Consider the following 27,902-nt stretch of genomic DNA (forward strand, 5'->3'; position numbering starts at 1 on the left):
TCTGAGGCTCCTTCATCCCCAGCACAGTCAGACAGATGCTTAGGCACTGTCACCTGGTTTAGACCCTCTGACTGGAGCCTAGTGGGAGGGAGCTGGTGGCTGGATGGAGGCAGGATGTAGGAGAGGCAGGGACTAGTGCCTAGGGACAGCAGTGACTGGGGACAGCAGGAGGGAAATGGTCTAGGTGGTGCTTTGAGAGTTGCCCCTCTTCTACAGGAAAGTGGACAGTTGTCCCATTCCTCTCCTGGACACTGGGTCATTTCTCCTTGCCGCCCCCCTCCCCAAATGCCATGAGCTTCTGGTTTCCAAACCAGAAGCCCAGGGGAAATGCAGGTGTCTGACTATTCAAGAGGGTTTGGACCCAAGAGTCTGGTTTAACCAGCTGTCCAGAGGACTTGAAAGCACACACCCTGACTTGGGCTGCTCTAGCCCAACCCCTGATGAACGAGCTCAGAGAGGCAGAGAACCTGCCCATGGTGCACATCTGGCCAGGGGTAGTGGGCTAAGGTGCCTGTCAGGTGGAAGTTGACTTGGGCTTGTGTGTATAACCGAAGTTTCTCAGAGCTCTGCAGAATGAAGCTGGGTCTACCTCATTGCTTCCTGCCACCAGCTCCATGGTATGTAGTGAAGATCTCAGGATTGCTGACTGTTCAGGGTCCTGTCTGGTCTGGATTTTGCTGCTTGGGGTGACAGTCACTGACCTACAAGGGGGGCAGTCAGGAGAACTGAGGCTCTGTCCACTGCTTTCCCTGGGTGCTTTCCCCTGTTCCCTCATTCTGCATGCACATTTGGACAGCTGCTGAAACAGACAAGTTGGAGCAGGTTTCAGAAGGGTTGCTGGGCACAGGTTTTATGTCTGGACAAGACTGCCTCAGGAGGTGTGTGTGTGTGTGTGTGTGTGTGTGTGTGTGTGTGTGTGTGTGTCCTAGGGTAGGACTGTGACCTGAGCCTGGAGACCCTGCTTGGCACTGCATCTGGGAGCCTGGTGCTCAATTGGGCAGGTTTCTAGTTCCTGGGTTTCTTGTTTAGTGGCAGAGGCGTCTGTGTGACAAGGACGGGATAAGCCCTGGCTCCATTTCCCCTGGGCTTCCCGAGACCAGCTGGAATCCCCAAAGATCTGAGGAATGCAGAGGGAGAAGAGGTGTTGCTTGTGAAAAGCACCAGGTTCAGCTGTAGCTGGCCAACCCTGGGGTCCTTTTGTTTTGCTGTGTTTTGAGAAGGTATCACTCTGTAGCCTACACTGGTCCCCTCTTCCAGCACCCCCGCCCCCTTAAGAGGCAAGAGCCATCAAGCCGACTTCCTGGGGTCCGTCCTTTGTCACAATTGTGCGGTGATTATTGTTTTTCTGCAGGTGGGGGCACGCCCCCTCTCCTGTGCCTCCGAATTAAGATCTGAGAGGGATGACGGGGTGGACATGCGTGCGATATCCAGGGTGAGGGAGGGAAAAGCCACTTGAGGTCCGGGTCTGGAGGGGAAGGAGGGGCTCTCTGGGAACCAGCGCTCTGGGGCAGAAGGCCATCCAGATACCTACCCCACCTGGAGTGGACCTTTGAAGAGTGGCTCTCGCCAGCTGCGGGGGACCAGGACGTCTACCAGGGAAAGGGATCTCCGCGGCTGTAGACCAGCAGCCGGGCTGGGGCCGTCCCACCCGTGTCTGCCCGCGCCCCTAGGCCGGTGGCTCATTTGCATGGGAGTGGTGGCGGCCAATGGGCGCTCGCGGCTGGGCATGCCGGGAGCCGGGGCAGGCGGGCGGAGCGTGGTGGGACCGGCTCTGGGCTGCGGAGGCTGCGGCTGCTGCGGGTGGATCCTGCCAGAGCCAGCTGGGTGTGCGGCCCGCGGGGCTCCGGGCCTCAGGCGGGCCGGCCGCCATGAACTACCTGGTGAGTGCGGCGGGCTCCAGCTGGCTCCAGCCGGGCTCCGGGATGCGCCGGGAGGCCACCGGGCGGTGCCCCGGGTGGGCAGGGGTTAAGCGAGTGGTATTTCCTGCCGGGTCCTGGGAACCACGGCGCGCCGGGACCTGGCTGCCAGGAGGCCGGGACGCAGGGGCAGGGCTGCTGCGAAGTTCCCGGATCCGGGAAAGTTCCTGGCGGACGGCCCGCCCTCCCCCTGCCAGCTGCTGGGTGACCTTGGCCCCCTTAGTCCCGGCCTCAGTTTCCTCGACTGTGGGTACCGGAGTCAAACTTCCAGGCGGTGGCCGCCCACCCGCCCTCCGCGTGGGCCCGCCCTCGGGGTGGAGGTACGTGATCCCGGAGTTAATGATTCACCTCCCGCGGGCACAGGACTCCAGGAGTGGGGGCGGCGGCCGTGATCTGCCCGGTGGTCGCTCAGGACGCACCTCCACCGCGAGAGCCTCCACCAAGAGAGTTGGGAGCCTGCCAGGGCACTGTGGTGCAGCATGGACGTGGGGGCTTGGGGCCGCCTGGAGTCCCCGACCGGCAGGGTCCCTTGGTTTCCGCAGCTCCTGGGTCTTGCGCCCTGGCGGGGCCGGAGTAGAGGCGGGAATGTCCCTATGGGGTCCGCAGCCTGGGCACCCCACCCCTAGTTGCTCTGCGAGTCTGAGCCCGGGGCTATGCGTTGAGGAGCTGAGGTTTGCTGTAGGCTGGAGGTTGGCGGCCGGCCAAGACAGGTTAGAGCCTGGGGGGTATGTTGGAGTTGAGAATCCCTCAGTGAGGGCAGCGCGTAGAAAGGTCTAGGCTACTGTCTGCGAGAGTTACTGTGGATTTGGTCACCTTCACAGAATTACCAAGTGTCCATTCCTTGCCAAGTGAGGTTTTCAATTGTGCTAGACCAGGGAACAGGCCCTCCTTTCCCTGATGGTTAGCTGGATGGTGACTGGCTAGAGCTGATGGGCCAGAATAGCAGGTGTGGGTGCCTAGAGAATCAGGGCCCCAGAGCCAGGTGGTGCCTTAGGGAAGGGAGCCCTTAGGGAGGAACTGCAGGCACACCCTCCTGGCACTAGCATTCACCTGCCCTTGTCCCCTGAGCAAGGAAGGAACCTTTTGGAACCTGGGTGGAGGCAGGGCAGGGCAAGGCAGTCCCAGGTTGTGCCAGGAAAGTCACCTTTGGTCGAGGGAGGAGAACAGGAGTCTTTGGCCATTACTGGTTGTTCTAAGCAAGAGAGTGCATGGTATGTGCTGGCACAGGCTCCCTAGATCTGGCCAAGGCACAGAGGTTTGCATGATGTCTCAAGGGAAATCCTGTCTGCCCAGGAAAGGTCCCTGAGACAGCTGCTGCTTCCCACCCTGCTTGTAATGTTGGTGCAGGTGTGGAGACTGAGGCACAGAGAGGGTCAGTTGGTTGTCCTCTGCGCTTTGGGACGGAAGCCTGGTCTCCATTTGTGCCCTCTACTCCCTGTCTGGGATGAGGGAACTTTGGGCTTTGAGGGGCTGCTCTACTGTGTCTCCAAAGCACACATGTGACCCTCTGCTAGCATCTGTTCTTCCAGGAGATCCCGTCACTCTTTTCCCCAGGCCTTCATAGCGTCTCTGCTTCCCCAGCACGCCCAACACACAGTCAGCTAGGCAGCCAGCAGAGAGGTGGTGCTCAGGCCTCCTGGAAGAGGTGGTATTAGATTTGAGATGCTGGGAGTGGGGTTTGGGTGGGGATCATTCTCCAGCAAAGACACTGAGCAAACCTCACTTCCCAGTGACCTTAGGGCCCTGGTTAAGGGGCTGCAGGGTGTTCTCAACACCCAGAGGATGGAGCGGAGCCCTCTCTTACCTGGAGCTCTAGGAAGAGCCAAGGCTCCACCTTTGTCTTGTTGCCCTAACTGTCCCACCTCAAGGGGAGACACTAGGTCAGGCCTGGGTGGGATGAGTAGTGGAGGCATGTGTGTTTTGTAAGCTGGAGAACCTCACTTTTTGACACTGTCCCCCTGTCTGCTCAGGCGGATAGCGCTGCATCAAGAACTGCTGAAGACTGTTGGCTTGGCGCTGTAGATTGTTAAAGCTCCAGGGTGTTTTAGATCTGAAGATGAATCAACCAAGGCCTTGTACTGTGTGAAATTCCTGCTGTCCCTTTGCTTTGGTTTCTGTGCTCCTCCATGATGACAGAATCAGGGATAGGGGTTACCCCTATTCTACGTCCTATGCTGTCCCTCAAGTGAGGGGTCAGTCTCATGCTAAGCTCTGTTGAGGCACCAAATCACAAAAGTGAACTAGAGCCAGTCCATTGAGAGTCTCCATTAGAAGCCCAGAGCCAGGGAAGAAGGCAGTGGGTAGCCCTCTCCTTCCATGGTGTGTTGGGGGCTGTAAATTCCAGGTACTAAAGCAGGAGGGTCCTCATGCCATTTCATCTCTGCCCAGCCTCCCAAAGCAGTACCCATGACACTTTGGTGGGAGGTGGAGCTGGGGCTACTTCTGGCCTATAGTTGGGCCTGGACACAAAGTCATTTGCTGTTGCTGCTAGAGCCAGGGCCAGGCTATGCTCACATAGGGGAATCCCTGGCCACACCCCACAGATGATTTTTCACTCAATCCGTCTCCAGACATTTCCTCTGAGTGTCAGACACGGAGCAAAGGAACCATCCATTGTCTCTACTTTGCCCTGTAATATACTCCCGAGGAAGGCAGGACTGGAGCTGTGCCATCCCTTTGGGATGACTCTGGAATGTGGTACTTGTCCACAGGCCATTTTGAGCTCTGGTTCTCACACTGTTGCTCCCTGTCAGCTGAGTACTAAGGACTTGAACTGGCCACTCAGTTGTCCATGGGAATGCTGGGGCAAGATGCTGCTAAGGCTGGCTTGTCTTTGAGTTCTACCCTGGACATGAGGACAAGGGAGGAAGAAGCGCTGTCTTCTCAGAGCCCCATTGGATCCTGGATCGGGATGAGGGTGGTCAGGTGGGTCTGTGGCTGCTTGTCTCTCCAGGCATAAGTGAGGAGGGATAGTAAGTATTACTGCCAGTTGGGTAGACATTCACTGGGCCTATATCCATTGGCCACTGGGGACTCTTCGGGACAAGCAAACAGAATATCCCAGAAATAAACTTGGCCCATGTTTGCAGTGGTTCTGAGTATGAAGGGAGCCAGTGTTTCCCTAGTGCCTGCTGTGTGTGAGGCTCTGTGCTTGGGGTGGGTGTCGGCGTGTGTGCATTGAGGGTAGGACAAGGCAGGATAAAACAGCCCCTGAAATTAACACTCCTGGATTCTGGAATAACTCCTAAGCATTGCCATTTCCCCAGAATTCCCAGCTTCACTTTATTTCAGGGCCCTGGATTTGCCTCTGCTGCTTCCTGTGTCTGTGACCCTGGGTAAGACAGGTTCCTATTCTGAACCTCCATTTCCGGTTCTGTAAGGCAAATATAATCCTAGGGTTTCCTCAGGTCATTTTTGAGGATGAAGTGAGATGATAATGGTGGGGAAGGAGCTCAGCCTCTAGCCTGAGGTAAATGCACTATTTTCTTGTCATTAGGAACCTATCAGTTATTGTGTTACCATGTCCCTTTTCTGTTTCCCCTGGCTTCCGCTTTGGGCGGATGGCTACTGAGAACATGTTCGCTGTATAAATGAGGGTGAACCAGATGTGGAACTAGGCCTTCCTTCAGGGGTTCTTTGATCAGTTGGCCTAGGCTGGCCTGCTTGAAGACTCTGTGGCGAGGAAACTGCGGTGTCTTCTCCCCCTCAGCACTTGGAGCCACCAACTTGCACCCTACCCTAGTGTCAGGGTTCAGGGAGTCCTATAACACCTCCAGGACTCCCTGAGGCAGCTGGAATGGAGGAGAATCACCATGGACTGCAGCAGTTCTCCCTCTGCTGAGCTGCATCTCAGTCTAACTTGGTCCAGTTGGATCTGAAGCTTCCACAGGACCCAGGACACAATGAGGGCCATTCTCAAAGCCAGACAGGGCCTATCGGGCAGCCCTCTCAGCTCCCATGTGCAACAACAAGGATGTTGTGTGGAGTGGGGAGCACTGGCTTCAGGCTGGGGCTCCTTAGCCCCAGCCTCTCGGCAGGGCACTGCAGACAGGCCTGGTGCTCTAGTACCAAGGGTTCTACTGAGGATTGACTTGTACCTCCTGTGCTTGGGTCAGGGGCACGAATTGAGCAGTGACAAGGAATGTTGGTATGTGAAGTGGTCAAAAGGGGACATGGGTGCCCTCAGATGGCCACTGAACCTTCCTAGAGAAGGAGGAGAGTGATGTCAGATTGAGTTCTCTATGAGTAGGACGCAGCAGAGGGGTTCCCAGAGACAAGATTGAGGTGACCAGAGACTGTCAAGTCAGGCAGCCAGGCAGCAGCCTCTGTGGTACCTTGGACATGGCTGGCAGCATTGCCTGGACAGACAGTGGTGCCCTGGCTGTGTACCCCTCTGAGGTCCCAGTTGTCTTGATTGTGAACTTGGGGTAGAAGAATAGGATTTTGGATACCATGGACCACACGACTGCCCAGCAGTGAAGGAGGCTGGGAAAGTGGCCTTGGGAGAGACTGCTCCTCCAGCTTGGGTCATGACAGAGTTCCTGTGATCTTCCAAGCACAGAGTCCCATGGGAGATGACTAGAGACTGGGAGCATGTCAAGAGCAGGAACACTCAGGCTGGTGTGGACTTTCACCCATCCAAGCTTATCTGGCTGTGGAAAGCCATTGTTTGGGTGACATTTATTGGCATGGGACAATCCAGGAATCATCCATGGAATCCTACAGCATGACCAGCCTCTGCCTACCTGCCACCCCATAGTCACAAACCTCTCTTCCATCCTTGACCCTGCTCCAGCATCTTGAGTCCTGCCCTTGTTCGGCCTGTACTCCTGCTACAGTGTTGCTTCCTTGGGAGAGGCTATTTTGCAGAGGCCTTGTCTTTCATTATTTTTGACACCCTACTCTCCCCTCCATCTTTGCAAATAATTACTTTCAGAAGTTGGAGTGGAACCCTTGGCCTCACATGAACCAGGCAAGTGCTCTACCGCTGAGTTACACCCCCGTCCTTGCCTTTTTGACCCATTGCAGTTGTAAGCCCTGTGCTCACAGGGTCTCAAGAGCACAGGTGTTTACTGTTTTGCGGTTTGTTTTTGTTTTTGTTTTTTTTGGCCTTTTTTGAGACAGGGTCTCCCTGTAGCCCCAACTGGTCTGGAATTCACTGTGTAGACCAGGCTGGCCTCAAACACACAGAGACCCGCCTGCCTCTGCCTCCTGAGAGCTGGGACTACAGGGATGTGCCACCATGCCCAGCCCGTGTACACTATGTTGAAGAGTTCCTGAAAGAGCAGGAGCTACAGGAATCTTTTATTAATAAAAGAAAAACCTTGTGATGCCAGGTCTGTCATCTTAGCAGGGGAAAAGGGACTTACCCAAGGTCACACCGCAGTAGGAGGGAGAGCTTGACCCTGGTCTGGGGATGAGCTGTTGCTTATTAACTTCAGAGAAGGAAGGAGCACTATGGCCTTGAGTAGATAGGGAGTCAGAGAGGCTGAAAGGGCCTGTGCTTGGCCAGCTGAGAAGTTGATATATCAGGCACTAGTGGTGCTCAGGACTTGGGTTGAGCAGGGAAGAGGCTGCTGCAGGGACTCTGGCTAAGCACAGCAGCTGATTCAGGCAAAGGAACTCCTGGTGCTAGGCACTTGGTGCCACATGCCCAGCCTATGAGGTGCTTCCCAGCCTGGCTCTGGCTGTCCTAGACTATACAGTTACAGCTGCACTTGGCCAAGACGTACTTGGCCAAGGCACTCATAAGCTTATACTTCAGCAGTTCTGGGAGGCCAGAATCCCCAAGTTGCTCACCTGGGCCAGGCATTTCCTCTCCTGCCTGGCTCCTTCACTGACCCTTGTCCTCAGCAGAGCCCTCTGGCCTTTATGCCCAGCCCATGGGGCCCCTCTGTGAGCCTTTCCTGGGCTGCAGTCCCATAAGAGGTGAGGGGACTCATAGGGGCAGGCCCTTCTGCCTACACTCCCACCCCCTTCTGACTTGGCTGGAGGGAATTTCCCTGTGACTCACTCTGTTGGCACTTCCTGTGGTCACCAGAGCAAGGGCTGGGGGACCCAGCCAGGCCACTCTATCTATGTTCTGGGGTCATTGAAGGAGGGTGGGCCTTGTGTCCTGCCCCCTGATGGGATGTGAGTCCTGGAGGCAGGCTGAAGGCCATATTTGGGAAATTTGCTTCTCTTGCCTGTAGCTTAGGGATGGGGGCTCTAAGCCCTGGTGGGCTGTGGGGCAGTCTCTGCCCCTCCTGCTCCTTTGGGGTGTTCTGGCCTCTAAAGCTACTATAGCTGTCTGCCCCAGAGCCTAGGAGGTAGCTCACTGTTTTCTTGGGTAAGTGTTTTTTAAATTAGCATACAAAGTAACAGGCAAAATGGTGGCAAAATTTATTTTTCCTTTGTGTGTTTTTTTAGGGGGAGTGGGAAATGTTTGAGCCCAAGGTAGCCTCAAACTCATAATCTTCCTGCCTCAGCCTCCTGAGTGCTGGGAGTACAGGTGTGCTCTGCTGAGTGCTGGGAGTACAGGTGTGCTCTGCTGTGTGTGTGGGAGTACAGGTGTGCTCTGCTGTGTGTGTGGGAGTACAGGTGTGCTCTGCTGTGTGTGTGGGAGTACAGGTGTGTGCTCTGCTGAGTGCTGGGAGTACAGGTGTGCTCTGCTGTGTGTGTGGGAGTACAGGTGTGCTCTGCTGAGTGCTGGGAGTACAGGTGTACTCTGCTGTGCGAGTGGGAATACAGGTGTGCTCTGCTGTGCCCAGCTTCTTCAGTGCACTTTTAATTCTGTAACCATGGCATGGAAGGGTTCAGTAACTATAGCAGGGCTCTGCCCTCCCTGTGCTGCCTGCCTGGGTCTTGTTCCTTTTGGTTCCCAGCTCCCCTGCCTCCCCTTTTTCTGGGTGGGGCTAGAGCTTCAAGCTGCCCTGGAGAAGTGAGCTGCCAGCTGATAACTCCCGAGGCCTCTCTTCCATCCAGTGCCTCTCTAACAGCAGTGTAGTAGACCTGAGAGACAAATCAGAGGGTCCTGGGACTCCTCCACTTCAGAGCTTCAGCGCCTACTTTGGATTTCTACCCTAAGAGCATGGTCCTTTCTGCTGCCTGGAATTCCTACTCCTATTTGATTCTTTGGAGGATGGTGGTATTTTGGGGGGTTTGTTTGTTTTTGTTGTTGGTTGGTTGGTTTATTTTTGGTTTCCTGAGATGGGATTTCATTAGCTGAGGACTTGAAATCACTGTGTAGCTAAGGATGACCTTGAATTCCTGATTCTCCAGCCCCACCATCCAAGTGCTGGGATTGTAAGCATGTACTATCTACCATACCTGGCCAGAGGATGGTTTTACTTCTTGAGTTGAAATGGGCAAGGTCACACAGCTAATAGCTAGGGCCCAGGTTCCATTTCCAAGTCTTTAGACCCAGGAGACTTAGGAGGGACTTAGTAGGACACTCAGAATTGATGTCAGGATAAGGGATTGGCTGGAGCCCACAGTGATGCATCTGACCTGCTTAATTGCCTAGCTCTGCCTCAAGGGGACTCTGCCAGCCTTTGCTAGGCATAAAACTCCCTGTGGAACCTGGCTTCCCTTGGGTTCAGGCCTGAGGCTCCTGCTGAGGCAGACAGTTTTCTGCTGCCCTGGGACCAGAAGCCCCAGCCACATCCAGCCCAGGCTCCTCCCTTACTACCTGGCCCCTCTGCCATCTTTGAGCCCAGCTCCTGGACAAGGGGGTCAGTAACAGTGGGACTGCTCAAGTGATGGTAGCAGACTGTGGAGCATCCCCGCCTGACTCTTGGGTCTTCTTTCCTGTCTGCCCATACTGTTGTCCACCTGTCTCAAGTCATATGGCCCCACCAAGCTCCACCCAGCACAGGCTGCTTGGCTCCTGGGCCATATGAAGTATAAGTTCCTGCTCGGGGAGGATCTGCCCACTGTAGAAAAGAGATAGCAGTGCCTGCTTCAGGATGGTTGTGATAGTTGAGAAGAGCTCCAGAAAAGGTGGGAGGTACTGCTTTCCCTTTGCTTAAATACCAGGACACCCAAAGGACGTTTGGCATGAGTCTTCTGTGTCTCTACTCACCAAAATTCTGAGCATCTGTCAGCAGGTCCTGGCCATTTGATTTTCCTTGAAGGAAAGCTTCATATGCTGTGGGGTTTTCTCTTTTCCTTGTTGCCTGCAGGAGCTTCTCCAAATCCTTGGTTGCCCTAGCATTGGGCCTTTAGCATTTGAGTTTCAGATGCCCTTGTTTATAATGGGAGATCAATGTCCACATGGCTTCCTTCACACAGTGATAGCCTTTCCCCCTTGCTTCACACTTAGAGTTGTCCTTCGGTGTGCTCTGCTGAGTGCTGGGAGTACAGGTGTGCTCTGCTGTGTGTGTGGGAGTACAGGTGTGTGCTCTGCTGTGTGTGTGGGACTACAGGTGTGTGCTCTGCTGAGTGCTGGGAGTACAGGTGTGCTCTGCTGTGTGTGTGGGAGTACAGGTGTGTGCTCTGCTGAGTGCTGGGAGTACAGGTGTACTCTGCTGTGCGAGTGGGAATACAGGTGTGCTCTGCTGTGCCCAGCTTCTTCAGTGCACTTTTAATTCTGTAACCATGGCATGGAAGGGTTCAGTAACTATAGCAGGGCTCTGCCCTCCCTGTGCTGCCTGCCTGGGTCTTGTTCCTTTTGGTTCCCAGCTCCCCTGCCTCCCCTTTTTCTGGGTGGGGCTAGAGCTTCAAGCTGCCCTGGAGAAGTGAGCTGCCAGCTGATAACTCCCGAGGCCTCTCTTCCATCCAGTGCCTCTCTAACAGCAGTGTAGTAGACCTGAGAGACAAATCAGAGGGTCCTGGGACTCCTCCACTTCAGAGCTTCAGCGCCTACTTTGGATTTCTACCCTAAGAGCATGGTCCTTTCTGCTGCCTGGAATTCCTACTCCTATTTGATTCTTTGGAGGATGGTGGTATTTTGGGGGGTTTGTTTGTTTTTGTTGTTGGTTGGTTGGTTTATTTTTGGTTTCCTGAGATGGGATTTCATTAGCTGAGGACTTGAAATCACTGTGTAGCTAAGGATGACCTTGAATTCCTGATTCTCCAGCCCCACCATCCAAGTGCTGGGATTGTAAGCATGTACTATCTACCATACCTGGCCAGAGGATGGTTTTACTTCTTGAGTTGAAATGGGCAAGGTCACACAGCTAATAGCTAGGGCCCAGGTTCCATTTCCAAGTCTTTAGACCCAGGAGACTTAGGAGGGACTTAGTAGGACACTCAGAATTGATGTCAGGATAAGGGATTGGCTGGAGCCCACAGTGATGCATCTGACCTGCTTAATTGCCTAGCTCTGCCTCAAGGGGACTCTGCCAGCCTTTGCTAGGCATAAAACTCCCTGTGGAACCTGGCTTCCCTTGGGTTCAGGCCTGAGGCTCCTGCTGAGGCAGACAGTTTTCTGCTGCCCTGGGACCAGAAGCCCCAGCCACATCCAGCCCAGGCTCCTCCCTTACTACCTGGCCCCTCTGCCATCTTTGAGCCCAGCTCCTGGACAAGGGGGTCAGTAACAGTGGGACTGCTCAAGTGATGGTAGCAGACTGTGGAGCATCCCCGCCTGACTCTTGGGTCTTCTTTCCTGTCTGCCCATACTGTTGTCCACCTGTCTCAAGTCATATGGCCCCACCAAGCTCCACCCAGCACAGGCTGCTTGGCTCCTGGGCCATATGAAGTATAAGTTCCTGCTCGGGGAGGATCTGCCCACTGTAGAAAAGAGATAGCAGTGCCTGCTTCAGGATGGTTGTGATAGTTGAGAAGAGCTCCAGAAAAGGTGGGAGGTACTGCTTTCCCTTTGCTTAAATACCAGGACACCCAAAGGACGTTTGGCATGAGTCTTCTGTGTCTCTACTCACCAAAATTCTGAGCATCTGTCAGCAGGTCCTGGCCATTTGATTTTCCTTGAAGGAAAGCTTCATATGCTGTGGGGTTTTCTCTTTTCCTTGTTGCCTGCAGGAGCTTCTCCAAATCCTTGGTTGCCCTAGCATTGGGCCTTTAGCATTTGAGTTTCAGATGCCCTTGTTTATAATGGGAGATCAATGTCCACATGGCTTCCTTCACACAGTGATAGCCTTTCCCCCTTGCTTCACACTTAGAGTTGTCCTTGCAGCTGGGAAAGAGTACCCAGCTGTGCCTTTCAGAACTGACTTATTGACCTCTATGCCTCCGTTTCATTCTAGAAGAGTTTCTTTCCTTTGGTTATATTCCTCAGAAACAACAACAACAAAAATCCAACAACAACAAAAAAGCCTATGGCATTTTTATTATAAATTAGAATTAAAATATAGTGAATTCACACTGTTTCCTTCATATTTTCAGGGGGTACATTGTAAGACTCCTAGAGGATGCCTCAAACTTCAGATAGTATTGAACCCTATGTATACTATGTTTTTTGTTTTCAATACAAGGTCATCTATAATAGTTAATTTATGGATTTGGCATGCTAAGAAATGAATGACAACAGGACAATTACAGCATCTTGTGATAACAGTTATGTTGATCTTACAATAAGATGTTAGCTTTCAGCTTTTACTTACCAGAAGCACCTTTATAGCTTCTCTTTGGCAGATGTTATAAGCTGTTTCCGTGCTTTGGATCGGTTATTAAGTAAGATGTAGCTTACTTGAACATAATAAGCACAGCAATATCTGACAGTGGATCTGATAACCAAGATGGCTACCAAGTAACCAGCAAACAAGTAGTATACACAGTGTGGATACACCAGACAGGAGAGTGATTCAGTTCTAGGGAGAATGGAATAGAATCGCGTGAAGCTTCATCACTTGTCTCAGAACCTTATGTAATTTAAAGCTTATGGATTATTTATTTCTGGAATTTTCCATTTAATATTTTTGGGCCATGGTTGACCATGGGTAACTAACTGAAACCACAGAAAGTGAAACCATGGATCAGGTGGGCTGATGTACTAAGCAGCTTGGGCAAATGAAGGTTTTTATAGTGTTAGGTCATCCTACCAGAACTTGGTACATTTTCCCTGCATTTAAGTTTTTCCTTGGCCAGGCATGGTGGCACGTGCCTTTAATTACAGCACTTGATCTCTGTGAGATCAAGACCAGCCTGGTCTATATGACAAGTACCAAGCCAGCTGGGGCTTACAGGGAGACCCTGTCTCAAAAAGAAAAAAAAATCAAGTTTTTCCTTGAGTTCTTTGACAGAATTTAAACATTTTCTCTTCTCCACACTTGTCCAGTTGTTCCACAGTGAGTTCTCAGATGTCTGTCCTGTGCTCTTGATGTGACATTTCTCAATTCCTAGTTCGGATCATTTGTGTGCTCTGATCAGGGCACATGGGTGATCATGTGTTCTGCAGACGATGATCATTTTGTCCCCGTGGTATGTGTAGCTGTCCCCCACTCCATCATTTTCTTTCTCTTGGCAAACTGCACTGTCCAGGGCAGCAGGGATCTGAGCCCCAGGGCTGGAAGGGGGGGTGGGGGCGCATCTGGTTTTCTTCACAGCTTTAAGGGAACATTTGAAGTTTTTCAATTACTGTTTTTTTGGTAGATGAACTTAGATTTTTCTCCACTTTTTTCAGTGTTTTTATCTTAAGAAGCTGTGGTGGATTTGTTTGCTTTTTGTTTTTGTTTTGGTTTTTTGGTCTTTTGAGACAGGCTTTCCCTGTAGCCCCAGCTGACCTGGAACTCGCTATGTAGACCAGGCTGGGCTCGATCTTATAGACTGCCTCCCAAGTGCTGGAATTAAAGGCTTATGCCACCACACCCAGCTTTGTGGGTTTTTTGGTTTTTGTTTTTTTTTTGTTGTTGTTGTTTTTTTGTTTTTTTTGCGAGGGGGGATTTTTCTTGAAACAGTCTCACTATGTAGCCCTTGCTAGCCTGGAACTTGCTGTGTAGACCAGGCTGGCCTCCAACTCACAGAGATCTGCCTGTTCTGCCTCTTTAATGTTGGGATCAAAGATGTCTGCCACCACTCCCAGCTAGAATCTGTGGTTTTTGCCAAATTAAGTTTCTTGGGTCAATTGAGGTCCTCATTGGTCTCCATGTCCATTCCTGGCCTTCCTGGTATATACTGTTGCATGACCTTAGGAATAGTTTAGTGGCATATTGAGAGCCATCTCTGCAGCGTTGATGATGGCTTCTACTGTGGAGAGGATTTGAGGGCCTCCAGCTCAGTTGAAAGACACACTGGGTCAGCTGGGCTTTTCTGCTGGCAGACAGGCAGAGACATTGAGAGCATAGGTACCTACTGATCCTGGAGTGGGTGGGAGTTGTGTGAGGCCCATCCTCCTGTCTTTCATTCCTGCCTGTGTCCTCTCTCCCCAGAATGTGCTGGCCAAAGCCCTCTATGACAACGTAGCTGAGTCCCCAGATGAGCTCTCCTTCCGAAAGGGCGACATCATGACGGTGCTGGAGCGGGACACACAGGGCCTGGATGGATGGTGGCTCTGCTCACTGCATGGGCGCCAGGGCATTGTGCCTGGGAATCGCCTCAAGATCCTGGTCGGCATGTACGACAAGAAGCCAGCGGGACCTGGTCCAGGCCCTCCTGCCACCCCACCCCAACCCCAGCCTGGCCTCCCCCAGGGGCTCAATGCCTCGGTGCCCCCAGCTTCCCAGTATACCCCCATGCTCCCAACTGCATACCAGTCCCAGCCTGACAGTGTTTATCTGGTACCTACTCCCAGCAAGGCTCAGCAAGGACTCTACCAAGCCCCTGGGCCCAGCCCACAGTTCCAGTCACCCCCAGCCAAGCAGACGAGCACATTCTCAAAGCAGACACCCCATCACCCATTTCCCAGCCCAGCCACAGACCTTTACCAGGTACCCCCAGGGCCTGGAAGTCCTGCTCAGGATATTTACCAGGTACCACCTTCTGCTGGCATAGGGCATGACATCTACCAGGTCCCCCCATCCATGGATACCCGCAGCTGGGAAGGAACAAAGCCACCGGCAAAGGTAAGGCCACTTTGGTACAGCTGTGCAACCCATGGGGTTAGCCAGGCCCTGGTGCTGGGCCCAGCAGGACCTGGCCAAAGCACAGTCCCCATACTCCAGCAGTAGCTATGCATTGAGTCTGAGGTCAAGAAAGGAGGTGTCTGGGGAAGCATTCTCACTTATCTGGTGCATACAGGTAAATAGGGGACATGGAGCTGGCCTTGGAGGAAAAGGGTGCCTTTAGCAGGCCACCCTGAATAGGAGAATGTTAGCCACAGGTTACAACCTGTGACAGGCCTAGGGGTATGGAGAAGTGTCCTGCATTCCAGCTGAGCAGGAAAAGCCAGAGTAACAGGCCAGGGACAAACTTGGGGGTCTGATGCCTGAACTGAGGTGTAGGGCTTTGAGAAGGAGAGACCTGCCCCAGTACATGTCCAGGTCAAATTATTCTGACCAGAGTGGAGAGTGCAGCAGAGCACAGAGCTGGTGGCCCAGGACAAGACGGTTGTAAGACTTGAGTGATGACGTAAAGGGGAGAAATCAGAAAGACAGCCAGTCATAAACCACGTCTGGAGGTGAGGAGGCCAGGACTAACATGGGATGGCTTGAGATCTGACCATTGGGTCTGCTCTCTGGCTGTCAGGAAAAGAGAAAGAAGGGATAAAAGGCTGCTTTTTCTTTTATTCATCTTTAAAATCTAATAACCACATGATCAGAAGAAGCATTTCATTACAGCTTTACCACATTCAGTATTCAGTAACACACTCCAGAGCAAGAGTACATCTCTTTCACAAGTGGCTGTAAATTTTTAGGTTCACAGTTGAATTAATACAGTTATGCAATATTGAGCTCAGTATAAACCCCAGGAAAGGTGCTGGCACCAGGACATGGAGGCTATGCAGCCCAGGAAGCAAAAGCCTTTTTATTTCTTTCAAAAATGTTTTACCTGCCGGGTGTGGTGGCTCATGCCTTTAATCCCAGCACTTGGGAGGCAGAGGCAGGCGGATCTTTGTGAGTTCTCGGCCAGCCTGGTCTACATAGCGAGTTCCAGGACAGCTGGGGCTACAGGGAGACCCCGTCTCAAAAAGACCAAAAAAATAAAATAAAATAAAAAATTACTTTACGGGACTGGAGAGATGCCTCAGCAGTTAACAGATGGCTAACAAATGTCCTTAACTCCAGTTATAGGGGCATCAGATCCCCTGGAACTGAAATTATAGATGGTTGTTAGCTACCACGTGGGTGCTGGGAATCGAACCTGGGTCCTCTGCAAGAACAGCAGTGTCTTAACCACTGAGCCATCTCTCCAGCCCTGGGACTGCCTTTTCTAAGGATCCTTCCTGGAGGTTGCATAGATTGCTTCTTAAATCCTGTTGGTCCATGTTCCACCCAACTGTATGGAAGGCGACCCCCCACTTCATGCTGAGCTGAGAGCAATTTTTCCTTACCTTTAGCTGGTCTGTGTTTCCAGTGCCAAAGCCCTTTCAAGAGCTGGGGAACAGAGTTTCTGGGCCCAGAAGAAGAGGAGGTATCCTCCAGACCTTGAGGGTAGAGTTGCCATGTCTAGCTCTCCTTGTCACCCCTATGCCTGCCCTTCCACTCTAGTCACCCTCAATGACCCAACACTTAACCCACACCACCAGGAAGCACCATGACAGCCAACCCTGTCCCAGCTGCATGGCTTGTGCTCAGGGATACCACAGTGAGACAGGTACCTCAGAGGCCCTGGTAGAAACAGCCAGCTATGATGGGCACAGCAGCCCTTAAAAGAACAGCCCATGCTCTGACAAGTCAGCTTCATGTTCTGACCACGTCTAGAGCCATCTGTGTTTGGAGAGACAGTGACCAACTGGACTCTCAGCCATGGCACATGAGCCTGTCTTCAAAGCTACCCAGAGACCTGTCTGTTACCAACTAGAAAGCAGGTAGTGTCACCTAGCCTTGCCCACAGAGCAATTTGGGAACTAACCTGGCTAGGAGCCATGAGCAGGCAGAGGATGAGATTTCATGGACACTGGCACACAGGTCTGACCACAGAGGTCCCTAGGTCACTGGATCCCTCTTTTTGCCTTACCTGTACTTTGAGCCATTTGACCAGAGAAAAGTAGATAGCAGAAGCCTGCCATTGAGGCCCTGTCAGCTATCCTGTAGGAGGCAGCAGAGCAGCACCTGGCCATTGAACCTGTCCCAGCCATCACTCACGGATGCCACATCTGATCCACTCCCCCCATCAGCCCCACCCCTTATCCTGGGTCAGCTGGTCTCCTGGGGCAAGGGAAGCCTCAGGAGCCAACCAGGGGCCTGCGCTCTCCCCAGAGGCCCCCCACCTGTGCCCCCAACTGTCCCAACCTGCTGGTAGAACTGCCCACACTGGTGTCCCCAGGCCTCTGCTCTGACTGGTAGCCCAGGAAGGGAAGCCCTGTGTTCTCTCCTAAAAAGCCACATCATTTCTGGGCTGGACAGCCTTGATTGTGATTGCCTCTGCTTTTATTTTATGAACAAGGAAGCAGTGCCTGTTTGTCAAAGAAATGCATAATGTATGAGGACTGTCTAGAGATAAATTCCCCAATCAAGGGATAATCACTGGGAAATGTTGGCTTATTTTGTCTAGCATGCTCTATTTGTCTTTTGCTGATTTGTATATGTACTTTTTTTTTTTTGAGACAGAATCTTCTCTGTAGCTCAGGTTGGCATGGACCTTACTATATATAGCCTAGGCTGGCTCTGAAACCCATAGTAATTCCCCTGAAGCCTTGGCCTCCTGAGTACTGTGATTGTGTACATGATTTTTGCATTTTGAAGTTGTAAATCCAACATAACATACCAAAAGCATTTTCTTGGTTATTAAATTTCCCCCCCAAGACTGACTGGTATTGCTGCTCCGGTTTTGCTGCTGTGTAGCTGCCTTCCTTGGAAGTGGTCTCTGATTGCTCGTGGTTTTTTTGGTTTTTTTTTTTTGTTGTTTTTTTTTTTGGTGTTTTTGAGGCAGAGTCTCCCTGTAGTCTCAGCTGGCCTGGAACTCACTGTGTAAACCAGGCTGGCCTTGAACTCACAGAGATCCACCTGCCTCTGCCTCCCGAGTGCTGGGATTAAAGGCATGCGCCACCATGCCTGGCTGCTGCTGTTTTTATTACAAAGAGCGTGGTGATGAATACCTGGTGTGCAGGTCTGCGCCCGCATTTCAAGGTCTTGCCTTCAGAGGCCTTAGGGCCTCCCCTCCAGTGTCTGAAACTAAGACCCCTCGCTCCAGGGTCATAGCTGGCTGTACTGAGAAGGCAGCCCTACCTGTGGGTAGGAGGGTCCTACTACTGTGGGGGTAACAAAGCTGGGGCTAGGAGAACTTGGACCTCTGGAACAGTGGCCATCTGGTATATGGCTGGAGAAAGCAAGGTCAGGGTCTAGGCCAGGTATGGGCACCAGGAAGCTGAGGGGCAGAGGCTCTAAACGTCAGGCTCTTCCCTTCCCCAAAAGGGAAGGCATCTATGTAAGGCGTCTGAAAGAACTTACCTGGGTCAGGAGCTGCAGTCTGCCTGGGGCCGGTGTGTGTGAGCTAAGTCATAACTGGAAAACTCTTCCTTCTCCCAAGCTTCCTGACCAGTAAAGGGCTTCTGATGTGGTGCTGGGCAAGATAGTAGGTCACCTGTCTGATCCCATTATATATATATGTTTAGTTTTTTTTTTTAATTATATGTGTATGCGTGTATTGCCTGCATGTAGGTAAGTGCACCCGTGTTGTGCACTGCCCGCAGAGGACAGAAGAGGCTGTCGGATCCCCTGGAACTGGCGTTACCGACAGTTGTTAACTGCCATGCGGGTGCTGGGATTCGAATCCGGGTCTTCTGCAAGAACAACCAGTGTTCTTAATTGCTGAGCCATCTCTCCAGCCCCCCATTATATTTTTGTGATACACCATTTTCCTAGAGGAGGAAAAGGAGATTTCCTGGATGGGAGGGGGGCTGGACTGAGCACTTGAACTGGCAGCTGGCCTTGGCTAGTGGGATGCTCTCCTTTTTGCAGCAGGAGAATCAGGTGGCCAAGTTATCTAGAGGGGTGGAGCCCCAACACACTGCACAGCCAGGAGGGATACCCCTTGTCTTTGTTACCCCTACTTGACTCCTGCTGCTTAGAGCCTGCCTTGGTCCCTAGAGAGCCAGGACTACCCTGGAAGTTTAATCCCTATTTGGAGCTGACTGTTGGGATATGCTTCTGAATTCAGTCTCCCTCTCCCTAGATACCTGGAGGGGAGAAAAGGGGAGGGGAGAACAGCAGCCCTCTTGTGCCCAGCCTAGGATGTCTCTGTCTGTCTCTACTGTCCCCTCCCAGGCTCTGGCTATGTCCTGTCCCCCTACTCCCAGGGGCCTCCAGGTCCTGCTAATGAGGCCTCAGGTGCAGAGCAGTATGGCCTGTGATTAGCAGGGCTCAGCAGCTCTCTGGAGAGTCCATTTCCCTAACGAGCTTCTCTTCTCCCTGCTGGCTTCTCACTTGTCCTATTTTCCTAGTAGAAAACATTTGCTAGCCAATATGATTGTTTACTGTCACCTGACTCAACAGTAGGAGTAGGAACTGCCCTTTAGCCCTGGGACTGACCTCTCTGGGTTTGGCAGTGAGAGCCCTCTCCTATGCTTGCAGCCTGTCTACATGGGTCCCAGATGGGCGCAGACGGCTGCAGGATGCATAGTCTCCCTGGCTTACTGCTGTCTGAGGGGTGTGCTGTCTGCTCATTTGGGTTTGGTCCTTACCTGGGAGGCCATGGGTCCAGAGAAGCTGCAGGCCTACCCTCAGGCCTGTCCAACCTGCCACGTCCCTCTAGCCCCAGCCGATCTACCATTGGCAGAGTCTAGCATCTAAAAATAGCCCTGGAGGAGACTCAAGTCTGAGGCCTGAGCAGGGAGATGAGTCTGGAGAGGCAGCTGTAATCCACCCTCAGGCCCTGGTATTGGTGGATGGGGACACCCCACAGAGAAGACCCTTCAGCCCCTGGCAGTGGCACATGCCACCCTGCCAGGCTTTCTGCCAGAGGCAGCTCAGAAGCCCAGCTGGCCTGAATGTCAACTGCCTGGCTTGGTTGTGCTGCCTAGGAGGCTCTGCCAGGTCTGCGTCCACCAAAGCCACCATGTCCTGGGAGGGGGGTTGTGCATGCCTGCTGGGGGCTTAGGTGGGGTTCTAGGGTGTTAAGCCCTGAAGGAGGGAGAGTATGTGTGTTGGAGGCCCTGACTCAACCCTGTCCCAGACATCCCCTTTGATTAGGAAACAAAAGGCCTTTCTTTGGAGAAGCCTGGCTGAACAGGGAGCCCTGTGGGAGAGGCTGCCCTGCGCCTGGCTGGAGAGTCTTGTAGAAGGGAGGCAGCATGGCACACCCCCATCCTTCCTAGGCTGGATGCTGCTGTGAGGAGACAGCAAGGCAAGGTCTGGGATCAGATGAGGTCTGAGCATCCCAAGGTAGACCCCCATCCCTGCCTACCCTTTGTACATTGCCATGCCTTTGCTGCTGTGGCCTACTGCCATGAACCCTAGGCCAGGGTCAAGGCCCTGAAGACAAAGGGGCTGCCCCCCCCCATAACCAGTGACCCCAAGGCAGGTCATGGTTTGGGTGCTAAGAGCATAGGGTTGTGGTTCTAGTTACAGTTCCCTTTGTTTGTTTGTTTGTTTTTGGTCTTTTTGAGACAGGGTCTCCCTGTAGCTCCAGCTGCCTGGAACTTGCTCTGTAGACCAGGCTGGCCTCGAACACACAGAGATCCACTTGCCTCTGCCACCACCACGCCTTTAATCCCAGCCTTCAGTTAGTTCCCTTTAATCAGTAGCTGACCTTCCAAGCCAGTCCTGGCTATCTGCTTAGAAAACGGTGCAGGCCTTTAATCCTAGCACTCGGGAGGCAGAAGCAGTAGGAACTCTGTGAGTTCTACACCAGCCTGGTCTGTAGCAAGTTCCAAGCCGACTGGGGCTAAAGGGAGACCCTGTCTCAAAAAACAAACAGCAACAACAAAACCCCAAGAAATGTCTGAGGTTATTCTCAGGAGCCTCACTTTGGCATGCTATGGGCAAGGGAAGGTTGCTTGCTACTCTGCCAGGCCACCTCCTCTAGGCCCAGCCTAGTATTCCTTCTACCCCCAGAGTCTGGAGGTGACTGGTACTGTGGTCAAGTCATTCCCTTGCTGAACCAGCCCTTCTAATGCAGGGAGGTGTCAAACAGGAATGACATAGGAGGCCTTGCATAAAGCCTCTGGTCCTGTTGGACTAGGGACTCCAGTGCAAGCTGACCCTTTGCCCCCCTGGCAGTGCCTCTGGAGCCAAGCCCCTTATTCTGCTCATGCCATCATCTGTGTATAATGTACATCTGTGTACGTGTACCCTGCTCTGTATAATCTACTGGGTCACTCAGCTGTGAAGACTTTCTGTTTCCCTGGCCCAGAACCAGACAGCTCTAAACAAAACCTAGGGGTCTAACTATTATTCCCCAAGCACTGCATTTCACTCCAGAAAGTTCAGAGAATGCATGAGGAATGAGAAGTGGTATCTTTGAGCCCACCCTTGCCGAACCCACAACCACCACCTTTGTGTGCCTCCCCAACCTGTCAGAGTTTCCCCGAGGGCCTGTGCGTAAAGCCTTAGGACTGGCTTCCAGGGCAAGTGGTGTAGTCAGCTGTTTGTTCCCAGGTGGTGGTGCCCACCAGAGTGGGTCAGGGCTATGTTTTCGAGGCCTCCCAGCCAGAGCAGGACGAGTACGACATCCCACGCCACCTGCTGGCACCAGGCTCCCAGGACATCTATGATGTGCCCCCTGTTCGAGGACTGCTTCCCAGTCAGTATGGCCAGGAGGTAAATACTGGAGGTCAGAGGCAGGGGGGAGGGCAGGGCCTGGGCCTTGCTTGAAGAGCTGCATTTTCTCTGCCCAGCTAGGGCCTGGGTAGCCCAGCATCCACAGCCCAAGGGCCCGAAGGAGGTTCCCAGGGACTTCCCCTCCTCACATTGAACCAGGTGGCCACGGCAATTATATCACTGTAGCTTTTCTTGTGCCCCACAGGTATATGACACCCCCCCCATGGCTGTCAAAGGCCCCAACGGCCGAGACCCATTGCTGGATGTATATGATGTGCCCCCCAGTGTGGAGAAAGGCCTGCCACCATCTAACCACCATTCGGTGAGGAGTCAGTGAATGCTGGGGCCTCGGAGTCTTCTGGGGGTGGTGGAAGGTGTGGCACTGAACTGGAGTGTATGCACTGAACTGGAGTGTATGCACTGAACTGGAGTGTATGCACTGAACTGGAGTGTATGCACTGAACTGGAGTGTATGCACTGAACTGGAGTGTATGCACTGAACTGGAGTGTATGCACTGAACTGGAGTGTATGCACTGAACTGGAGTGTATGCACTGAACTGGAGTGTATGCACTGAACTGGAGTGTATGCACTGAACTGGAGTGTATGCACTGAACTGGAGTGTATGCACTGAACTGGAGTGTATGCACTGAACTGGAGTGTATGCACTGAACTGGAGTGTATGCACTGAACTGGAGACTGATATCTCTGTCTTTATTTATTTTGGGGACAGATATAGAAACTGGGTGTTTTTCTGAACCTCAGCTTTGTCAGCTGGAAAATAACCCATTGTCAAGCCTTCTCAATGTGTTTTGAGAGAATATGAGCAAGGGGACCATAAAGTCTGTCTTCTAAATCAGGACACTTTGAATGTGAAAGGGGACTGACTAGTAATCATATAGGATTGTCCTGAGCAAAACAAAATGTAGCACACAAAGCCCAGCCAAGCACTTGCTGCGGAGTAGAAACTGCTGCTGCTGCTGGTGTTGGTGGGGCAGAGTGGTGATAGGGTAGCACTTACACAGCTGCAGTTAGAGTGCAGAAATTAACATATATAGTTCTCACAACAGATATGTGGGAGAGCTCCCCATCTTACAGGTGAATAGGCAGGCACAGAGAAGCACCACCGTCTGGCCCCAGAGCTGTCTTAGTCATGGCCATCGTGGCTAAGAATCATGTTGGGTTCTGGGTCTGTGTGGCTTGTGTCCTGCTTCTAGCTCTTGGGGTGATCAAATGGACAGCAGCCTTAACTACACTTGGTCCCCCAGGTGTACGACGTTCCTCCATCGGTGAGCAAGGATGTGCCAGATGGCCCACTGCAGCGAGAGGAGACATATGATGTACCCCCCGCCTTTGCCAAGGCCAAGCCCTTTGACCCAACCCGCCACCCACTGATCCTTGCTGCACCTCCTCTAGATTCCTCACCAACTGAGGATGTGTATGATGTACCACCCCCTGCTCCTGACCTCTATGATGTTCCCCCTGGCTTGCGGCGGCCTGGCCCAGGCACCTTGTATGATGTGCCTCGTGAACGGGTGCTCCCTGCTGACCTACCAGATGGAAATGTGGTTGATGATGGTGTGTATGCTGTGCCCCCACCAGCTGAGCGAGAGGCCCCAGCAGATGGCAAGCGCCTGTCAGCCTCCAGCACAGGTAGCACACGCAGCAGCCAATCAGCATCCTCTTTGGAGGTACTGGTGCCAGGCGTGTTGGTGGGGCAGAGTGGTGATAGGGTAGCACTTACACAGCTGCAGTTAGAGTGCAGAAATTAACATATATAGTTCTCACAACAGATATGTGGGAGAGCTCCCCATCTTACAGGTGAATAGGCAGGCACAGAGAAGCACCACCGTCTGGCCCCAGAGCTGTCTTAGTCATGGCCATCGTGGCTAAGAATCATGTTGGGTTCTGGGTCTGTGTGGCTTGTGTCCTGCTTCTAGCTCTTGGGGTGATCAAATGGACAGCAGCCTTAACTACACTTGGTCCCCCAGGTGTACGACGTTCCTCCATCGGTGAGCAAGGATGTGCCAGATGGCCCACTGCAGCGAGAGGAGACATATGATGTACCCCCCGCCTTTGCCAAGGCCAAGCCCTTTGACCCAACCCGCCACCCACTGATCCTTGCTGCACCTCCTCTAGATTCCTCACCAACTGAGGATGTGTATGATGTACCACCCCCTGCTCCTGACCTCTATGATGTTCCCCCTGGCTTGCGGCGGCCTGGCCCAGGCACCTTGTATGATGTGCCTCGTGAACGGGTGCTCCCTGCTGACCTACCAGATGGAAATGTGGTTGATGATGGTGTGTATGCTGTGCCCCCACCAGCTGAGCGAGAGGCCCCAGCAGATGGCAAGCGCCTGTCAGCCTCCAGCACAGGTAGCACACGCAGCAGCCAATCAGCATCCTCTTTGGAGGTACTGGTGCCAGGCCGGGAACCCCTGGAGCTGGAGGTTGCTGTGGAGTCCCTGGCTCGGCTGCAGCAAGGTGTGAGTGCCACCGTAGCCCACCTTCTGGACCTGGTGGGCAGTGCCAGTGGGACTGGGGGCTGGCGTAGCACCTCAGAACCTCAGGAGCCTCCGGTGCAGGACCTGAAGGCTGCAGTAGCCGCAGTTCATGGAGCTGTCCATGAGCTACTTGAGTTTGCCCGCAGTGCCGTGAGCAATGCCACCCACACTTCTGACCGCACCCTGCATGCCAAACTTAGCCGGCAGCTACAGAAGATGGAGGATGTGTACCAGACACTGATGGTCCATGGTCAGGTCCTTGACAGTGGCCGGGGAGGCCCAGGGTTCACCCTTGAAGACCTGGACCGCCTGGTGGCCTGCTCACGGGCCGTGCCTGAGGATGCCAAGCAGCTAGCCTCCTTTTTGCATGGCAATGCCTCGCTGCTCTTCAGACGGACCAAGGCCCTCGCCCCAGGGCCTGAGGGGGGTGGCTCCCTGCACCCCAACCCCACTGACAAGGCCAGCAGCATTCAGTCACGACCCCTGCCCTCACCCCCTAAGTTTACCTCCCAGGACTCTCCAGATGGACAGTACGAGAACAGTGAGGGGGGCTGGATGGAGGATTACGACTACGTCCACCTGCAGGTGGGTGCTCATCCTGCCCAGGCCCATGGGCTCTGATTGCCACCCTCACTGCAGAGACCCTGAGGAAGACCCACTTCCTGTCCTTTTCCACAAACATGGCTCTTGTGGTCAGAGAGATTTGGGCTCCAGGATTAGTCACAAATGAGTCCCAGTACCCTTCCCATACCCTACCTTGGGTCTGATGGTCAGCATGGCCATGTCCTTGAGTCCTGAACTGTCAACCAGGATGGCCCTAAAATGTCTTGGGAGCTGGGCTTCTCTGGCAAAGATGTAGCTCCAGTCTGTTAGAGAATAGAATGAGGGGAATGGCAAGGTGGGGTGGGAATGGACCTCAGCATGAGTCCTCTGGCACACTTGATGCCAGTTGAGTGGTCTTAGGATGGAACATTTTAGACTGAGAGGCTGCCTGTGCAAGGGTCAACCAGGGGGACCAAGTGCCTAGGTCTTGTAGACTAAGCAGAGAGTTTGGATCTGACTCCTGATGTAGGAGCCATGCCAGGAGGGCCATGGCCATATGGAGCGAGTTTGTCCTCTGCGTGGGCACCCTCCTGTGCCAAGCTCCTTAGGAGGCTGCCTCTTTCTAGGCCTGGTGGCCACTGTGGCAGCCTGGACATGCTTACAGCACCACCTGGTGGTGCCTTGGCCCTTGCTGTATGCCTGGGACTTGCCATTGCTTGTGTCTCAGAACAGACTTCTCAGTCCAGTTCTTGTCTCTTCTTCCTAGGGGAAGGAAGAGTTTGAGAAGACCCAGAAGGAGCTTCTGGAGAAGGGCAACATCATGCGGCAGGGAAAGGGCCAACTGGAGCTGCAGCAGGTGAGGCTCCCAGCAGTCACCTTTCATTGAGACCCACAGCTCCAGGCCCATCTGGTCAGAGCCCTGCCCTTTCCCCAGCCAGTCACTGGCCAGCCTGTCACATAGTCAGCTCTGTCTTCTGGCTTACTTTAATTAATTAATTAATTAATTAATTAATTAATTAGTTAGAGTTGGGAACCTCAGATGTTGCCCAGCCTGGCCTTAAACTCCTGAGCACAATTGATCAATCTTCCAGTCTCAGCCTCCTGAGTAGCTGGGACTACAGCTGTCACCACCCATTGAGTCTCATGTGACTCACTGGAAAGCTGTTACCAGAGCTGGCCCTGTAGCTCTTAACTTTACATGCTTGAAGATCCAGCCTTGTCCCAGGCACCGCTGTGCATACATGAATGAAGTGACTGTTTGAGTACTGTACACATGGCGGAGGGCACAAAACAGTGCGAGGAGAGAACAAGTCCTGGCACCCACAGGCGGACACAGGAGCTGGGACTGGGGCAGCTTTCCACCCGGCAGCTCTTTCGGCAGGGCTCCCTGTGCCTGCTGGAGATGACCCTTGTGAGCTGTCACACTCCTCCTCTGTCTCCAGCAGTGTCCCCTAGCAGCAAACATTGTTCATAACTTCTTTTTATAGGCCACATAATGTCTGTTGTTGAATGTTTACATTGTATCCAGTTTCCCTTGTAAATAATAATGCTACAGTTTTCTTCATATTTTGGATCACTTCTCAGTAGTAAGCAAGGGTGTTTTTGAAAAATACTAAGGACATTCAATTCTGATTATGAAGATAGTTTGAAAAAAACTCAGAGTAACAACACAAAGTAAAGATGAAAATAAAACAGTCCCATCAGGGATCTCATCACCCCTTCCTCGGGTGTGGAAGAGGGAGACAGAGAAAGAGCCCATCTGAGCCCTGGCCCTACCTTGGTTACCCTGCTACCAAATGGGGCTTGTAGCAGTATCTGCCTCACTGGGATGATGTTGGAAGTAAGTGAGTAGAGTGTGAACTGCTTGCAAAATGTGTGACACATAGTGCTCAGGAAAGGGTATACATGTCAATAATTAAAAATAAGGCAGATGTCATGGTATACTCCTGTAATCCCAGGGCTCAGGAGTCAGAAGCAGGATTGCAAGTTTGAGGCCAGCCTGATCTACACAGTGAGTTCCAGGCAGCCAAGACTACACAGTGAGACCTCTCCCCCATTATAATAATTAAAATAGAAATAGATGTATATTAACATGGAGTCTATGTTGTTTTGAAAAGTTGACATGCCCTTTAGCCTCCTCTGCACTCCCTGAAGCCCCATAACCAGTCCCCTGCTAGCAGACACAGCTTGCTCTGGTTTTATACATGTCTGCTGACTAAGCCTAACCTTGCTCCTGCTTTCCTGTTCTCTCAGCTGAAACAGTTTGAGCGACTGGAGCAGGAAGTGTCTCGTCCCATAGACCATGACCTGGCCAACTGGATGCCGGCCCAGCCCTTGGCGCCGGGACGGACAGGGGGCCTTGGGCCATCAGACCGGCAACTGCTCCTCTTCTATTTGGAGCAGTGTGAGGCCAACCTGACCACACTAACTGACGCGGTAGATGCCTTCTTCACTGCCGTGGCCACTAACCAGCCACCCAAGATCTTTGTGGCACACAGCAAGTTTGTCATCCTCAGCGCACACAAGCTGGTGTTCATTGGGGACACACTGTCACGGCAGGCCAAGGCAGCCGATGTACGCAGCCAAGTGACCCACTACAGTAACCTGCTGTGTGACCTCCTGCGTGGCATTGTGGCCACCACCAAGGCCGCTGCCCTGCAGTACCCGTCACCCTCTGCTGCCCAGGACATGGTGGACAGGGTCAAGGAGTTGGACCACAGCACTCAGCAGTTCCGCCGGGTCCTGGGCCACCTGGCCACTGCCTGAGTGCAGAGAGCTGGGGTGTGGAGGCTAGGAGTGGGTAGCAGTGGTCTGAGCTACCCCAAGTATCTGTCTTGAAAGTGGGCATCCTGCAGGCTTGGGGTCAGGCAACCCCAGCTCTGCCTTGGGCCTGGTGCCCTTAATTGTCCAGGGATCTGTACATATTTATAATAAGGCAGGATGTGGGGTGCCTCCTCAAAGGAGCCAAAGCCGAGGAGCCATCGAGAGTGCACTGTGGGCCAGGGAGGATCACCAGGCCAGCGCCAGGGTACCTGGGCCCCACCCGCAGGGCTCCCTGTGACCTTTGGCCTGCCCCTGTGACAGGCAGTGCAGCGTGGTGTGTTGCTTCTCTGCACCAGGAGAAAACCCTAAAGAACTATTTTTCACTATTGATTTTCCAATCATTTGACTAATAGTCTACATTTAATAAAATTTTAAAAATAAAAA

At 52.9% G+C, this 27,902-nt stretch overlaps 1 protein-coding gene across 3 annotated transcripts; it reads left to right on the forward strand.

Moving 5' to 3' along the window:
- The first annotated feature begins 1,691 nt into the window (after positions 1-1,691).
- Bcar1 (BCAR1 scaffold protein, Cas family member) lies at positions 1,692-27,902 on the forward strand. Of its 3 annotated transcripts, none has more exons than XM_017795572.2 (8): positions 1,692-1,880; positions 14,222-14,854; positions 21,488-21,649; positions 21,855-21,971; positions 22,917-23,339; positions 24,063-24,737; positions 25,462-25,551; positions 26,949-27,902. In XM_017795572.2, exons 1-8 carry the CDS (start codon positions 1,707-1,709, stop codon positions 27,459-27,461), a joined length of 2,787 nt encoding a protein of 928 aa, XP_017651061.2. In that variant the 5' UTR covers positions 1,692-1,706; the 3' UTR covers positions 27,462-27,902. The 3 variants fall into 3 exon arrangements, with proteins under 3 accessions (XP_017651061.2, XP_029414449.1, XP_029414450.1); XM_029558589.1 differs by lacking the exon at positions 1,692-1,880 and adding an exon at positions 13,224-13,274; XM_029558590.1 differs by lacking the exon at positions 1,692-1,880 and having other exon boundaries at positions 14,266-14,406; positions 14,784-14,854.

This window comes from Nannospalax galili, unplaced genomic scaffold, assembly GCF_000622305.1.
Source record: "Nannospalax galili isolate Female #2095 unplaced genomic scaffold, S.galili_v1.0 scaffold568, whole genome shotgun sequence".
Taxonomy (NCBI): Eukaryota; Metazoa; Chordata; class Mammalia; order Rodentia; family Spalacidae; genus Nannospalax; species Nannospalax galili.

Bases quoted from the DNA above. Each gene is read 5' to 3' on its own strand.
- Bcar1 (XM_017795572.2), top strand. From the start codon at position 1,707: ATGGGCGCTCGCGGCTGGGCATGCCGGGAGCCGGGGCAGGCGGGCGGA. The intron at 14,855-21,487 runs GTAAGGCCACTT...GTTTGTTCCCAG, and splicing joins GAACAAAGCCACCGGCAAAG to GTGGTGGTGCCCACCAGAGT. The intron at 23,340-24,062 runs GTACTGGTGCCA...TCCTCTTTGGAG, and splicing joins AATCAGCATCCTCTTTGGAG to GTACTGGTGCCAGGCCGGGA.